Here is a 17,967-nt window from a genome sequence, read left to right as displayed (position 1 = left end):
ATGTCAGACCGCTCTATTAACAGTTTATAGTGTTATGTTTACTAGTAGAGCTTCTTTATGTCAGACCGCCCTATTAACAGTATATAGTGTTATGTTTACTAGTAGTGACAGGATATGTTTCTATTATATGGAGAGGCAACCTAGTCAAACCCAAGTGTGCATGTGTGCTTCTGTATATATATATATACGCACACACAAAGATATTTACACTTGTTCTGACGTCAATGAGAAATAAATATTGTGAAATAAAAATTGACATTGTACGTTGTGTTCTCTGTCTCTCCCTTCCTCCTTCCTTGTCTGGTTACTATAAGACACCCAGCATTTAGTCTCATACACATCTCCAGTACTCAGACATGTCTCCAGTTACTGGCTCCCTCCTGGTTCTCATCCTGTGTTATGTCGGCTCCTCAGCAATTGATGCAGCAACTACAGAACCACCTAAGTCTGAGCTAAAACCTGGTAAGTATTATAGGACAGTGATAATACTGTAATTGATTCCTCTAGTGTGACAATTACACTGCACAGCTTGTATCTATCTGCACGTATTAGTCACCAGTTCTGGTGTCTGACAATATTCTTTATACAGTTATTATGCTAAAGGCAGATTATTATCTTTACTGCTGAGCTGAGATTCTGTCTTTTCATACTTAATGGCTAATTGCACTGTTTGTAAATGAGTTTCCCATCAAATAATGTATAGAGTATAAAGGATGACTGTAAGACTACAATGTATGTACTGTATTACCTCCAGTGTGGGTACTGATACCACAGTGCTCAGCTCTGTTCTCTAAACTCTCATCTTTTTCAAGTAGCCTCAGTACATTAAATTTACAGTAGTATATAATACACAGACTGAAATCCACATAATATATAACTAGACTAAACATAATTATACATAGACCAGATAACGACTAGTTACACACAGATAACTTGGTAATGCAGAACAAGTTATATACAGGGCAGTGTGTGAGAGTGATGGTAATGTCCATGGGAAGCAGACCGAGAGGTACAATGCTTGAAGCAATAGTAGAAGGAGAACACAAGGACAGAGGGTGTGGGGTGGACAATAAGTGAAGATAATGTTGTGCACCCCCTGACTCATGGGCCCATATGTACTGAACACCCCACACCCATGGCGGATATGTCACATCATAGTCAGTCAGAAGGTGATTATCACTATCAGATATGTTAAGCGGCGAAACCTGGACAAGAGGGGGTAAGTGTAGGAGGCAGAGGTCTCTCTTTAGACACAAGGGATGTTAGTGGTTGAAAGACAAATGACTTATATAAAGTTTTCACCAAAATCCAACAAGGGACGTGGACAGTAAGGAATGCACAGATGTGATATGGATCATTTTTATCTTTTCTGTTATAATAAAGGTGAGTTGTTGAGTGGGGGCAGAAAGATTAATTAGAACAACATCAAGACTGTCAGCTCTAAAGACTGAATAGAATGTCTGTGGCTTCTGTATGAGAGGGTTTGTGTGTGTGCTACAAGCACGATGTACTCCACCTAGTAATTCTACAACAAAGTGACCATCAGTGCCATGGAGCGCTGCTTCCAGTACCTGGGTGTTCTGGGTGGAGAGTTACACATGGCGTGGAGTGCTGCTTCCAGTACCTGGGTGTTCTGGGTGGAGAGTTACAGCATGGCGTGGAGCGCTGCTTCCAGTACCTGGGTGTTCTGGGTGGAGAGTTACAGCATGGCGTGGAGTGCTGCTTCCAGTACCTGGGTGTTCTGGGTGGAGAGTTACAGCATGGCGTGGAGTGCTGCTTCCAGTACCTGGGTGTTCTGGGTGGAGAGTTACAGCATGCCGTGGAGTGCTGCTTCCAGTACCTGGGTGTTCTGGGTGGAGAGTTACAGCATGGCGTGGAGTGCTGCTTCCAGTACCTGGGTGTCCTGGGTGGAGAGTTACAGCATGGTGTAGAGTGCTGCTTCCAGTACCTGGGTGTTCTGGGTGGAGAGTTACAGCATGGCGTGGAGTGCTGCTTCCAGTACCTGGGTGTTCTGGAATGAGAGTTACAGCATGGCGTGGAGTGCTGCTTCCAGTACCTGGGTGTTCTGGGTGGAGAGTTACACATGACGTGGAGTGCTGCCTCCAGTACCTGGGTGTTCTGGGTGGAGAGTTACACATGACGTGGAGTGCTGCTTCCAGTACCTGGGTGTTCTGGGTGGAGAGTTACACATGACGTGGAGTGCTGCCTCCAGTACCTGGGTGTTCTGGGTGGAGAGTTACACATGACGTGGAGTGCTGCTTCCAGTACCTGGGTGTTCTGGGTGGAGAGTTACACATGGTGCGGTACTATGGGTTAGTGTAGTAAGATTATAGGGACATGTATGGTGGGGGAGAGGGAGATTTGTAGCATTGTGGGGATGGACGGTGTTATCTGATGTGTGATATGTTAGGAACCCCTCCAGCCGGCACAACACAACCCGGAATCTACTCTGCCAATCAGGTGTTCACTGGAGCCCCTGATGGTGGGGACAGACTGGGCCGCAGACTGACAGAGGGTCGTGAAGTGTGTACCGGCTGGGTAAATAGTAAGCCCAGCCAATCAGAGCCTAGCCCTGTTAGAATCCAGCCCCCTTGCACCTAATAATTAATTAGCCCACAGGCAAGTAATCCATTAAGCGCATGCGCCTGGCTACTCACCGCCGAGACACAGTGCTGAAGCGTCCATCCGTTGCCCTGGCAACGGGCGGGTTATGGGCGGAAGTGACGTCCTGATCGCCATAGCGACGGCCGGGACGTGTGTAAGTGAGTCGCTGCGACTGGGCACCGCCGTGGCTCGTAACAGTACCCCCCTTGAGGAGGGGTCGAGGGACCCCGACATCCCGGTTTTCTTGGGAATCTCTTGAAAAACTCCTTCAATTGCTTAGGGGCATGGAGTTGTCTCCGCGGAACCCAAGACCGCTCTTCTAACCTGCGGTTCCTCCACTGCACCAGGAAGTGCACCTGCCCTTGCACTCTTTTGGAATCTAGGATCCTTTGGACCACATATCTCCGTGGTCCATTCGAACTTCTCCCAGGCACACTTGAAGATTGGCTCGGATACAGTACCGGCTTCAACAATGAACAATGAAATGTGTTGGGGATCCTTAACGAAACCGGAATTTTTAACCTGAATGCTACAGAATTAACCTTCTTGATAATGGAGAATGGTCCGATGAACTTAGGGCCCAACTTTTTGCAAGGCTGTCTGAGCTTGATATTTTTTGTAGAGAGCCATACTTTCTGGCCCACCTTGAGAGAGCAGATGGTACGGTGGCGATCAGAAATTTTTTTGGCAGCAAAGGAAGCTCGTCTCAAAGATGAGTGTACCTTCGTCCAGATAAGTCTGAGGTCTCTGACAGTGGAGCGGATCTCCTGGATACCAGCAGATTTGAGTGAGTATAAGGAGTTGGATCTGGGGTGAAAGCCATAATTGCAAAAAAATGGAGAGACTTTGGTGGATGAGTGGCACGAGTTATTACAAGCAAACTCCGCCCAGGGTAACAAGGAGGACCAGTTATCATGGAATTCTGATGTGTAGCATCTTAAAAATTGCTCTAAGGCCTGGTTAACCCTTTCGGTTTGCCCGTTTGACTGAGGGTGGTATGCAGATGACAAGCTGATTTTAATTCCGAGTAGGGTACAGAAGGATTTCCAGAATTGTGCAATGAATTGTGATCCACGATCAGAAACGATATCAGAAGGAAGTCCATGGAGACGGAAAATATGTTGTATGAAGAGAATGGCTAGATCTCGAGCAGTAGGAAGCCGGGTTAATGGAATGAAATGTGCCATTTTGCTGAAGCGGTCTACCACGACCCAAATGGTATTGTGACCTGCAGAAGGTGGTAAATCAACGATAAAATCCATGGGCAAATGTGTCCAAGGCTTTGCAGGAGTGGCCAACGGAACCAACTGACCAACCGGGCGAGTCCTGGGAACTTTGTTCCTGGCACAAACTTCACAAGACAAGACGTGACTCTTGACGTCGGCAGACAGTGATGGCCACCATACAGTGCGGGAAAGGATTTCCAATGTTTTGAAGACTCCAGGGTGTCCGGCAGACTGACTATTGTATGCTTCAGTAAGGACTGCCTTTCTTAGATGAACAGGCACAAACAAACATCCTACCGGAGTATTATAAGGAGCTAACCTCTGGAACCTTTGTAAGGTACAGCTCAAATCCTGAGTTAATCCGGCATGGATCATAGACACAGGAACAATAGGTTCTGGGCTAGTGACCGGAGCATGATGTGCCAGGAAACTTCTGGACAGGGCGTCTGCTTGAATATTCTTAGAACCAGGACGATAGGTGATAACAAAGTTAAACCGAGTAAGGAACAGCGACCAAAGAGCCTGTCGAGCGTTCAGACGTTTGGCTGACTGTATATATTGCAGATTCTTATGATCCGTTATGATGGAGATCTGGTGTGCAGCGCCTTCCAACCAGTGTCGCCATTCCTCAAAGGCCCATTTAATTGCCAGCAATTCTCGGTTTCCCACGTCATAGTTGTTTTGCGCTGAGGAGAACTGACGGGAAAAAAAGGCACATGGATGTAAGCGGTGGGTCTGGGGATCTTTTTGTGACAAGATGGCCCCAGCACCGACGTCAGAGGCATCTACCTCAAGAATAAACGGTTCCTTTAGGATCCGGATGTCTGAGGATCTGAGCAGACACAAAAGCTTTCTTCAGGGTTTCGAATGCAGTTATTGCCTGTTGCGACCAAACAGCTGGATCACTTCCTTTGCGGGTCAAGGTGACGATAGGAGCCACGATATCCGCGAAACCGCCAATAAATCTCCTGTAATAATTGGCGAATCTCTGGACCGCCTTGAGGTTATTCGGTTGTACCCAATCCAGGATTGCCTGGACCTTGGTTGGGTCCATGGAGAAACCTTCTGAGGAGATTACATAGCCCAAGAAGGATACCTTCTGGACCTCGAACTCGCATTTTTCGAGTTTAGCGTAGAGGTGATGTTCCCGCAATATCTGTAGGACTTGTCTGACATGACCCTGGTGCACAGACAATGATTTTGAATATATGAGGATGTCATCTAAGTAGACAACAACAAAGTGTCCCAGGAACTCACGTAACACCTCATTAATCAAATCCTGGAATACAGCAGGAGCATTATTAAGGCCAAACGGCATGACCAGATATTCGTAGTGGCCCGAGAGCGTGTTGAATGCCGTCTTCCACTCATCACCTGCTCTAATACGTATGAGATTATAGGCACCACGAAGATCAATTTTTGTGAAGATAGTTGCCCCTCTTAGTTGATCAAAAAGTACGGAGATGAGAGGAAGGGGATAGGTGTTCTTAACCGTAATAAGGTTCAGCCCTCGATAATCAACACATGGTCTGAGTCCGCCATCCTTCTTGGATACAAAGAAGCACCCGGCTCCTACTGGGGACTTGGATGGCCTGATGAAGCCTTTTTCCAAGTTTTCGTCAATATACTCTTGCATGGATTTGGTCTCTGGACCGGAGAGAGAGTACAAGCGTCCCTTGGGTAATTTGGAGACCGGAATGAGCTCAATAGCGCAGTCGAAATCCCGGTGCGGTGGTAGAGTGTCAGCAGCGTTTTTGGAGAAAACATCCCGGTAGTCATGATACTGTGAAGGGAGCTGCTCCGGAATAGACTGAATCACACGCAGAGGTAGTGTCAAGCAAGACTGTGTACAATGAGGGCTCCACTGGACAATTTCTCCTTTTACCCAATCCATGACGGGGTTATGGCGTGATAGCCAGGGGTGGCCCAGAATTAACGGAACCAACGGACATTCGATAAGACGGAAGACTATGGATTCCGAATGGAGAGCGCCAATGTTCAACTGTAGTGGTGGGGTCTCCCAAGTAATCTTGCCGCCTGGCAACGGACTACCGTCTAAGCCACATACCGTAATGGCAGATTGGAGTTTAATCCGCGGAATCCCAGCATAGCGGGCAAACTCGATGTCAAGGAAGTTGCCAGCAGCTCCACTGTCAATGAAGGCCGATAGTTTTACAGAACGAGCACTGAACATGAGCTGTGCAGGAATCAAAACCGCATTTTTCGGGGAAACAATCTGCAGACCTAGGTGAACTCTCTCCTCGTTCCCTAGGCATGCTCTTTTCCTGGCTTATTTGGGCAGGAACGGGAAAAGTGGCCTTTTATGCCACAATAGAGACATAGGCCTTGTAATTGTCTCCTGACTTTTTCCTCAGGGGAAAGACGATATGCCCCTAATTGCATCGGTTCCTTACCATCCGTGGAAACAGGAACGAAGGCGGATGGAGGTGATGATGTCTCCTTTTCGGTTTTCCGCTCTTTAAACCTCCTGTCGATTTTGATGGAGAGGTGCATCAGATCCTCCAGAGATGTAGGAGATGGGTATTGCACCAAAGAGTTTTTGATCTGTTCTGATAGGCCGAGACGGAACTGACTACCTAAGGCGGGATCATTCCATCCACTATCAGATGACCACCTACGGAATTCAGCGCAGTATTCTTCTGCCGACCGCCGGCCTTGTTTCAAGGCCCGTAGATGAGCTTCCGTGGAGGCCACTCGATCCGGGTCATCATATAGTAGACCCAATGCCTCAAAGAAAGCGTCTATGGACTGCATGGCAGGACTGGTCTGTGGCAAAGAAAAGGCCCAGGACTGGGGGTCACCTTGTAGGAGGGAAATGATAATCCCGACTCTTTGATGCTCTGACCCGTAGGAGAGAGGTCTCAACCGGAAATAGAGCTTGCAGCTCTCACTGAAATTCCGAAACAGGGATCTATTTCCAGAGAAGCGATCCGGCAAATTCATCTTAGGTTCACAGGTGGAACTCGGAGAGGGTTGTGAAGTTTTTGCGGCTTCTTCCTGAACAGACAGACGCTCAGCCAATCCCTGGATCATCTGATACAAGGACTCAACATGGGCTGCTAGGGCTTGTGCCGAAGACGGTGTGGATCCACTTGCATCAATTCCAACCTCGTCTCCGTGAGTTGGCCGTTTATAATGTTAGGATCCCCTCCAGCCGGCACAACACAACCCGGAATCTACTCTGCCAATCAGGTGTTCACTGGAGCCCCTGATGGTGGGAACAGACTGGGCCGCAGACTGACAGAGGGTCGTGAAGTGTGTACCGGCTGGGGAGAACCCAGGCAAGAGGAGTGAGGTCCACGCAGAGGTCAAATGCCGGCAGCAGACAACAGTATCGGTGAACAAGCTGAGGTCAGGGGTCACAGGCGGATAGCAGAAATGGTAAACAGGCCAGAGATCAGGGTCACAGGAAACACAAGCAAAGTCCAATTCAAAGCCAAGGTTCATACACGGGAAATCAGTAGTGGTATCAGGATACAGGAACAGGAACAAGCAGGTCAGCAGACTGGAGCACAGAAGCTATAACCGGCAATAAGGTAGCAGACCTCATTGCCTTAAATAGTAAGCCCAGCCAATCAGAGCCTAGCTCTGGCAGAATCCAGCCCCCTTGCACCTAATAATTAATTAGCCCGCAGGCAAGTAATCCATTAAGCGCATGCGCCCGGCTACTCACCGCCGAGACGCAGCGCTGAAGCGTCCATCCGTTGCCCCGGCAACGGCCAGGTATTGGGCGGAAGTGACGTCCCGGTCGCCATAGCGTCGGCCGGGACGTGGGTAAGTTAGTCACGGCAGCTGGGCACCGCCGCGACTCGTAACATGATACACAAAGAAATATCATGAGAATTAGGAAATAAACATTATATAAGAGGGCAGGAAAACTACAGAGCAAAAATACAATTTGTTGTATTATGTATAAAATGAGCTCAGTGAAGATAAGTCCTAGAGATATTTGAATGATGGGTTTAAGGGTGTCTGAGACAGAAGAATAATATGGATATAACCCAGGCCAGGTATGCACTGTACAGTATTAGTGATATGGTATATATCTAATATATAAAAGAGAAAATTTGTCCTTCTGTCCTTCTGTCTGTCTTTCTATACAAATCCACATTTTTCAAGCGAAGATCATGAAATTTTGCATACGAGTGTATTAAAACATGACGGAGGCAACTAAAAAAATTTAAAATTTAAATTCATTACGGGGTGGGGGTGACAAGGGGGGTTACACCTAAAAATCATCGAAAATGACCATAACTCTGGAATGTCTGGAACAATTTACACCAAACCTGGTACACATATGACTTACAGTCTGACAACAAATATTGTGGGGGCAAGACACCCCTAGCACTCCTAAGGGTGGGGGTGGCGAGGGGGGTAACACCTAAAAATCATCGAAAACTACCATAACTCTGGAATGTCTGGAACAATTTACACCAAACCTGGTACACATATAACTTACAGTCTGACAACAAATATTGTGGGGGCAAGACACCCCTAGCACTCCTAAGGGTGGGGGTGGCGAGGGGGGTAACACCTAAAAATCATCGAAAACGACCATAACTCTGGAATGTCTGGAACAATTTACACCAAACTTGGTACACATATGACTTTTAATCTGACAACAAATATTGTGGGAGCATATTACTTAAATCTCTACAGGTTCATTCTTAAAATCCCAGGCAACGGTGGCCCCAAAAACAAGGTAAGGCCTATATACTGCTGTCCTTCTATCTTTCTATACAAATCCACAGTTTTCAACACTGCGGAGGATCTCGGGTAATTCGGGCCATGGCGGAAAAATAAGAGGAAGCGGCTGTGACAGCGTCACCATGAGAACAGCAGCCCCAACAAAAGCTGAGGCCCCTGCTGCTCATCACTGCACATTACACATATAACTATCTAACCTCATGGCATACAGGAAGTTGATGCCACATCACCATGGCAACAGTGGCTCTAGCTGAGGCCTGGAGACTGCTGTCCTTCTGTCTTCCTATGTATTTTTCTTTTCTTTTACAAATGTGTTAGCAGTTGTGCACATATTATCTTCTTTAATATTTTATTGTTCTTTCCTGGTACGCATGAACTTGAAATAATAAAATGCCACGAAAGAAAAGAGCTAGATATGGTGGAAATAAAAACAATTCCACAAGGAATAAAATGTTAGTGGAAAATAAACAATCTTCTCGGACAGTGGAATCTCAAGAACAAAGATTTAGAAGACCTGCATGACCTGCATGAGCTGTGCGATCAGCATGAGCTGATCGCACAGCTCATGCTGTTGCCAGAGCTAAGGAATCTCCGGAAGAACGATTTGCTAGGCTGAAAGCGGATCGCACAGCTCATGCTGTTGCCAGAGCTAAGGAATCTGAGCAAGCGAGAAATACAAGGCGGAAACGTAATCGCACATCTCATGCTGTTGCCAGAGATAAGGAATCTCCAGAAGAAAGATCTGCTAGGCTGGAAGCTGATCGCACAGCTCATGCTGTTGCCAGTGCTGCAGAATCTGAGCATGAGAGAACTACAAGGCGGGAACGTAATCGTACAGCTCATGCTGTTGCCAGAGATGAAGAATCTGAGCATGAGAGAAATGCAAGGCTAGAAGCTGAAAGAACAAGACAAGTTGCTATGAGATCTACCAGTTTAGAATTACAAGGTACAGCTTTTGTTTACAATCCAGTAAGTGCAGCGGCTATTTCAGAAAGCTTTGTCATTGGAAGGATGGAACATGCCTGCCCTCATTGTGGTGCTCTGAAGTGGAGTGGCGAAAGTAAAGGAATGTGTTGCTGTAATGGAAAAGTAAGGTTGCCTGTACTTCAAACACCTCCAGAACCACTAAAGTCACTTATGGCCAATGAAACGGATGCATCAAAACATTTTCTTCAGAACATCAGACAGTACAACTCTGCTTTTCAAATGACTTCATTTGGCTCAACGAGCATTGTTGCTGAACGGGGATTTATGCCGACATTTCAATTTAAGCGTCTACAATTTCCAGTTCGTTTAGCTTTTGCCATGTCTATCAATAAGGCCCAAGGACAATCTTTACATGTAGCTGGAGTCAACTTGGAATCACCTTGCTTTTCTCATGGACAGTTTTACGTTGTGTGCTCAAGAGTTGGATCACCAAGAAATTTGTATGTATTTGCCCCAAATGAAGAAACGAGAAATATAGTTTATTAAGCTGTTTTGAAGTAATTGTTTATCGGTTCGTTCCATCATATACAGTTCAAATACAGTTTGACATTTTCCCTTTTCACCTTCTACTGGTCCAATTTTAACATGATATTTACATGTATGTTTAATATTTAGATTGATTTTTGTAAATAAACATTCTTTAAATCCCGGGCAACGCCGGGTATTCTGCTAGTATATATATATATATATATATATATATATATATATATATATATATATATATATACCATATCACTAATACTGTACTCACTATGGGACTTGGGCTACCTTGGACTGGGTCACTGGTCCATCTGCATTTTTTGTTCTTTAAAATAGGCTTCTGTGTAGAGTCTTGCCCCCTGTCTAAAATTTACCAGCCTTCCCCTGTATGTATCAGAGCTGGACGCAACTTGATCTGCTCTGAATGTGGCAAAAATATGTTCTTTTTGTGTGTGACTCTTTGGAGCGAAAAATACGGTTTGCATCCAACTCTGAATCAGGCCATAATGTGTACATGTCGATTTATATATATAAAAGCATTCATTATAGTAACGACAGTACCTATCAGTTCAGAACATAATCTGTATGGCAAAACCTTGCAAAAGCCATGCCTTATATATGTATGTATATACAGTCAGGTCCATAAATATTGAGACATCGACACAATTCTCATATTTTGGGCTCTATACATCACCACAATGGCTTTAATTTGAGGGTATTTACATCCAAATCAGGTGAACAGTGTAGGAATTACAACAGTTTCTATATGTGCCTCACACTTTTTAAGGGACCAAAAGTAATGGGACAAACTAAACAATCCTACATCAAACTTTCACTTTTTAATACTTTGTTGCAAGTCCTTTGCAGTCAATTACAGCCTGAAGTCTGGAACGCATAGACATCACCAGATGCTGGGTTTCATCCCTGGTGATGCTCTGCCAGGCCTCTACTGCAAATGTCTTCAGTTCCTGCTTGTTCTTGGGGCATTTTCCTTTCAGTTCTGTCTTCATCAAGTGAAATGCATTCTCAATCGGATTCAGGTCAGGTGATTGACTTGGCCATTGCATAACATTCCACTTGCCTTAAAAAACTCTTTGGTTGCTTTTGCAGTATGCTTCGGGCTATTGTCCATCTGCACTGTGAAGCGCCGTCCAATGAGTTCTGAAGCATTTGACTAAATATGAGCAGATTATATTGCCCGAAACACTTCAGAATTCATCCTGCTGCTTTTGTCAGCAGTCACATCATCAATAAATACAAGGGAACCAGTTCCATTGGCAGCCATACATGCCCACGCCATGACACTACCACCACCATGCTTCACTGATGAGGTGGTAAGTTTTGGATCATGAGCAGTTCCTTTCCTTCTCCATACTCTTCTCTTCCCATCACTCTGGAACAAGTTGATCTTTGTCTTCTCTGTCCATAGGATGTTGTTCCAGAACTGTAATGGCTTTTTTAGATGTTGTTTGCCAAACTCTAATCTGGTCTTCCTGTTTTTGTGGCTCACAAATGGTTTAAATCTTGTGGTGGACCCTCAATATTCACTCTTGTGAAGTCTTCTCTTGATTGTTGACTTTGACACATATACACCTACCTCCTGGAGAGTGTTCTTGATTTGGCCAACTGTTGTGAAGGGGTTTTTCTTCACCAGGGAAAAAAAATTTCTGTCATCCACTACATTTGTTTTCCATGGTCTTCTGTGTTTTTTGGTGTTGCTGAGCTCTCCGGTGCGTTCTTTCTTTTTAAGAATGTTCCAAACAGTTGATTTGGCCACACCTAATGTTTTTGCTATCTCTCTGATGGGTTTGTTTTGATCTTTCAGCCTAATGATGGCTTGCTTCACTGATAGTGACAGCTCTTTGGATCTCATATTGAGAGTTGACAACAACATATTACAAATGCAAATGTCACACCTAGAATCAACTCCAGACCTTTCACCTGCTTAATTGATGATGAAATAATAAGGAAATAGCCCACACATGTCCATGAAATAGGATTTGAGTCGATTGTCCCATTACTTTTGGTCCCTTAAAAAGTGGGAGGCACATATAGAAACTGTTGTAATTCCTACACCGTTCACCTGATTTGGATGTAAATACCCTCAAATTAAAGCTGAAAGTCTACAGTTAAAGCACATCTTGTTAGTTTCATTTCAAATCCATTGTGGTGGTATAAAGAGCCCAAAATATGAGAATTGTGTTGATGTCCCAATATTTATGGACTTGACTGTATGTATGTATTTATGTATGTATGTATGTATGTATGTTTGCATGTATATATGTATGTATGTATGCATGTAGTATGTATGCATGCATGTATATTTGTATGTATGTGTGTTTGTATGCATATATGTATTTATGTATGCATGTATATATGTATGTATATATGTATGTATGGATGGATGTATGTATGGATGTATGTATGTATGTATGTATGTATGTAAGTATGTATATGTGTATGTATGGATGTATATGAAGAAAGAAATATAAATGTAAAAGACATTGTGAATCACAAGCCACCTCTGTCTCATTGCAGCCCCTGATTCATGATGTTAGCGAGGGTGATAATAATAAGGAAAAATACAACAGCAACAACACGGTTTTATTACTGATTATAGTATTGAGTTGTTAATTTATTATATATAATTTTTTTTGCATACGTTCTGAGGGGATTTTATATTACATATCTGCATGTACGTGTCCTGCACTGTGTTAATATATGGAAACAAGTATAATAATTTAATTAAAGATAATATTTTACTTCCATCCAGCTGTCTGACTCATCTCCCCTCATTACAGATGCATCTGACAGATATAGCTGTCATTTCAAAACGTGTAAAGGTTAGGTTTGATAAAACCCTGAAATTTTCAACCTCCCTATCTTACTAATTGTTTAAACTTGATCAAGGTACTGCATGAGTAAATGTCTATGATTGGTAAACATGAATATGATATAATATATGAATATAATATAAGTTCACTTATAAGCCCATCTGCCTCATTTACTGTAACAGCCTATGATCATTGATAATTGGTGTTTATCCCAGTAGCAAATCTTAGTCTAAATTAATACATTGTTGGTTTTTAGGACCTGGTGTCATCTTACCTATTGAAAAACTCGGGACATGTCCCGCAGATGTGGACTACCCAACGTGTGACACTCCTGGGGTAAACAAAACGGCAGATTGTGCGACAGACAAATTCTGCAAGGGGAAGAAGAAATGTTGCTTCTCGGGATGTAAACTGCGTTGTCTGCTGCCTTTGGAACGTAAGTGATCATAAGCTGACAATCATCATATGACAAAGTATCTTGGGCGTAATTGTTCCATGAAAATGCTGACCGTATATAAGCCAGATCTTCAGGACATCTTTCATTTGCAGTAGAAGTGATATTTTCCAACTATCAAGCGTTAGCCCTCAGAAGTGCTCAAGCCATTAAAACATTGGTCATTTTGTAAAATGATTTCTAGATCACATTTAGTAATATATTTTAATGATAAAACATAGAAATCTCCCTAAGCCCCCACCTCCTTAAAATTTAAATTTAAAGCAATTTCATAATACAAATATTAAGAGTAAGACCAAGTCCATTGGCCAATGCCACCAATTCCTCACAGAAGACAGTTTTGAGTTCCGCTTTTGCTTTTCCATTCCAAATGTAATTTATGAATAGAGCTGGAATGATGATGGTTAATTTACTGTGCTTGTGGTGCAGTTGGGATAGGACTGGGCTCAGGTAAGGTAAGATTCCAGTGGTGAAAAGTCCAAAATGTTTGAGGCCAAATGAGGAACAAAGAAAGATTTCACTGAATCTTAATTCATACCAGCTCCATGCCAATTATTATTATTATTAATATTATTATTATTATTATTATTATTTATATGTTTAAAAGGTGCCACAGATTCTATGGCACCGGCATTAACTATAATGAGGCCCACACCTCATCTCTAGTGTATTCCCAGTGACCTCACCTGCCGTCACCGGGGATCTGTGTGGCACCTTGTAATGTTACACATATTAAACTGCAGTCTTCTTACTAAGATCTGACTCTGGAAATTTAATCATTTTTCTTTATCACAAGATCATTTTTTCAGTTGAGAATTCTCTGAGTAGGTGTAATGTGGAAGTGGTAATATTAACGAAAAAATATAAATTGATATTAATTAACTATATCCTTCATAATTGCATCTTTCTGCAGCTAAAATGAATTCCTGCCCTTACTTCAATCATTCAATCTGCATTTATGCCCGGCCCTTGCCCCCAAACTGCCAGAGAGATGAACAGTGCCAAGGAACCGAAAGGTGCTGCTGCTTCAACTGCGGACACCAGTGTACACCGACTGGTAAGAGCCATCACTTGTATCCTCACACCTTATATTGTAGGAGCAGGAACGTATTAGGCATATAACAGGTATAGTGCCATAATGTCACTATATGGACTGCATAAGTATCAGCAAAGGGTTAGTCATACAATGCCAGTATTTCTCTCCAGTGAAATATAGTTTTAGGAGCTATGAAATGTATAATGTACATATGCACAATTTTCATATTGAATGGAGGACTCCAAAATTAATTATTTAAATATAAAATACAATCTTTTTCTTGATATGTTGTATTCTAAAAGGGATAAAATAAAGTAAACTCTTCATAGTCAATATTGATGGACACAATATTTTATCTACAACTTAATCTGGCTAAATGAGGACAGGTTTTTAGATGGATTTTTCAGATGTTTTTTCCCTTTTGTACTACAATAGACCAAGAAAAAAGATATATTTTATATTTAATAAAGTAGTGAACAAGGGTTTTGGAAAGTACAATGTTATATTATTTGTGTGTGTGTGTCTATGTTAGGGAATTTAGACTGTAAGCTCCTGTGGGGCAGGGACTGATGTGAATGAGTTCTCTGTACAGCACTGCGGAATTAGTGGCGCTATATAAATAAATGATGATGATGATGATAATAATATTAGATGTCTTTGAAAACTGTGTATGCTAAAATATTTTTGTGTAATATGTTGGGAATGAAGAGGCCCTGCCCATTATTCTAGGACCACTGGGGGGGCAAAGTTCCTGGAAGCCTCTGGGAGAGGGGCCCCCACAGAGTTAAATAAATTAAATCAGATAAGGGGCAGAGATTGCATTTTTTATCAGTACTCTTGATGTCTGGAGGGGCACACAGACAATTTAAGTCTGTAAAAGTTGATGTTTGAACCAGCTGTAGCAGATTGGATCCCATATGTCTAATGAGGCACATTCTGTTACTTACACCTACACTATGGTGGAGAAACACATGTCTAGGCTCACATTAACCAAAGTAAAAAAAAGCTTCACAGTCCCACATGTAATATAAACAGACACAATGTCCCCACACTCTCAATATTATTCTGAACCATAAAGGAACCTGAACAGAGCAGTATTATAGGTTAAAATATATCAAAGTTTATTTGATTTAAAAAGTGGTTCTAAAGAGGTAGGAGGGAGATAGAAGAGTGTTAGGAGGGTGACCAGAAGGATAGGAGGGGGATTGGAGGGGGATAGAAGGCAGTAGGAGGGGGATTGGAGGGTGAAAGGAGGTAATTTGAGGGTGATAGGGGTGATATGAGGGTAATTGTAGGGGGATTGGATGGTGAATGAAGGTGATCGGAGGGGGACAGTTTGTGATAGGAGGGGCATAGGAGGTGATAGGAGGGGATATGAAAATTCTAGAATTGGGATAGGAGGGTAATAGAAGTGGGATAGGAAGGTGACAGGAGGGGGATAGAATAACCCTCTCCTTTAAATATGCTCTTATCCAGGGGAGGGCTGGAAAATTTTATCCTGAGGGGCAAGACTTGACTCAGCAGCCTATTCTAAATGGAAAAAAATGCAGGTGGCCCCGTGACCAAGCCCAAGCTAGCACACTATGGAACCAGCCTAGGTGGCAGATGCCCCCCTGCCCCTCAGTCCTGCCTGCCCCTGCTCTTATCTTTCCAATTCTAGAGAAAAAAACAATCTTGACCACACCTCACTCTTTAACTACTGCCCCATTTTGTTTCTCCTGTTTGCCTCTAAAATATTCAAAAGTATTGTCTGCAACCACCTCACCAGTTACCTCTTGGACAACTCCCTCCACGATCCTGAATCCCACAGGGTACTGTTCTTAGCCAGCTGCTTTTCTCTTTATACTGCCTCCTTGGGTGAACTCATCACTTCCCTCGGCCTCCAGTATCACCTATATATTGATGACATTCAACACTACTTCTCTTCTCCTGATCTTTGCCATCCAATCCTGTCTTGTTTCCAATTGCCTCTCTGTCACCTCCCCCTGGATGTCCTCACGTTTCCTCAATATTAATATAGCCAAAACCAAACTCATTGTCCTCCCTTCTTCTAGATCTTCATCCCGCCTGATCTTTCTGTCACTGTCAATAATACTACCATCTCATATGTGTCCCAACTCCGCTGCCTGGGTTTCACTCTTGACTACCTATCATTTGCCTCCCGCATTCAATCTTTTGGCCAATCCTGCCGTTTCCAACTACGTAACATCCGTCCCTTCATATTCCAGGATGCCATCAAAACTATTATCCATGAACTAATAATTTCCTGTTTTGACTACTGTAACCTTCTCCGCACTAGCATAGCTCGCTCCTATCTTGCTCCCCTTTGCTCTATACTTAACGCGGCTGCTAGACTTATCTTTCTTTCATGTCACTTGTTTTCTGCCTCCCCTCTCTGCCTTGCCTTAAACTGGCTCCCCTTCCCCTACAGAATCCTATTCAAACTCCTTACCCTCACCTACAAGGCCCTCTCCCTCTTCTTCGCTCCAAACATCTTCAGTCTCCACTCCATACACACTGCCTCCCGTCCTCTGCACTCGGCCAATGACTGTTGCCTCTCCTCCCCTCTGATCACCATATCCTGCTCCCAAATACAATATTTTCCCCAGGCTGCCCCCTCCACTGGAGCGACCTCCCTCGTTCTATCAGACTCTTCCCTAGTCTGTGCAGATTCACACGGACTCTGCAAAAACTCACTTATTCTTATAAGTCTATCAGCCATCTGCCTAACCATCTCCCTATGCTTGATTACATCATCCTTCCTCACAGCGCTCCTCTTGCTCTGATCTCCTTCTTTAACTCCCTCTGTGGCTGCTGTCTGTTTGCCCTCCCTTTAAATTGTAAGCTCTTGCGAGCAGGTCCCTTTTCCCTCATGTCTCACTATTTATTACTTCTACTCCGGATACTCTGGTACTAGATCTGCTTGGGGCTTTTGGAGTTCTAGTGTTACTCATTTATTGTTCTGTGCTGTTATACCTTGTGCAGTCTATTGTTGGTAATCTGTACTGCACTGCGGACACTTTGTGATGCCTTATAAATAAAGTATAATAATAATAATAATAATAATAATAATAATAATAATAATAATAGAAAATAACAGAAGGGTGATAGTCGATGATAGAAGGGTGAATGGAGGGGGGATAAGAGGGTGATAGAAGGGTAATTAGAGGGTGATAGGAGGAGGATAGATGGGGGATTGGACCTTTGGTGCAGAGTTTACATTACAACCACTTTGTGCTGTTCATCCCATGCACTTTGTAAATAAGATCCACTCAAACACATATTTATGACCCTTTCTGGTTGAATAAATGACTGAAGAGTTTGAGAAGGAATTTATTGGCCTGTCAGATACAGCTGCAAATGTGCCCAGCAAGTAGCATTTAACAAATACCCCGGGGCCACAATGAGCTGTCTGTGTATTTCTATATTATCGCTGATGAGAACATACAACATGTCTATTTTGCACCAGTCGATGTGTTAACATGTGACACCGTGATGCTTGCTGATTGGCTTCTTTATGTTCCATGCACTTAGATTGGCTGATTCTCCGGTGGATGTTTATTTATCCAGCACATTTGGTGTCTCAGGAGCAAATTATAGAATCTGATGAACCGACTC

The 17,967-nt window shown here is 43.4% G+C and overlaps 1 protein-coding gene across 1 annotated transcript in view; it reads left to right on the top strand.

Moving 5' to 3' along the window:
- The first annotated feature begins 323 nt into the window (after positions 1-323).
- Positions 324-17,967, top strand: part of LOC142143309 (uncharacterized) — a 29,369-nt gene continuing 11,725 nt past the window's right edge. The window contains exons 1-3 of the mRNA XM_075201036.1: positions 324-462; positions 13,116-13,295; positions 14,227-14,370. Coding sequence (XP_075057137.1) covers positions 357-462; positions 13,116-13,295; positions 14,227-14,370 — 430 coding nt within the window. The 5' untranslated portion in view covers positions 324-356. The remainder of the gene's footprint in view (positions 463-13,115; positions 13,296-14,226; positions 14,371-17,967) is intronic.

Source organism: Mixophyes fleayi, chromosome 3 (assembly GCF_038048845.1).
Source record: "Mixophyes fleayi isolate aMixFle1 chromosome 3, aMixFle1.hap1, whole genome shotgun sequence".
Taxonomy (NCBI): Eukaryota; Metazoa; Chordata; class Amphibia; order Anura; family Limnodynastidae; genus Mixophyes; species Mixophyes fleayi.
This window is presented reverse-complemented; position numbering and strand designations above follow the sequence as displayed.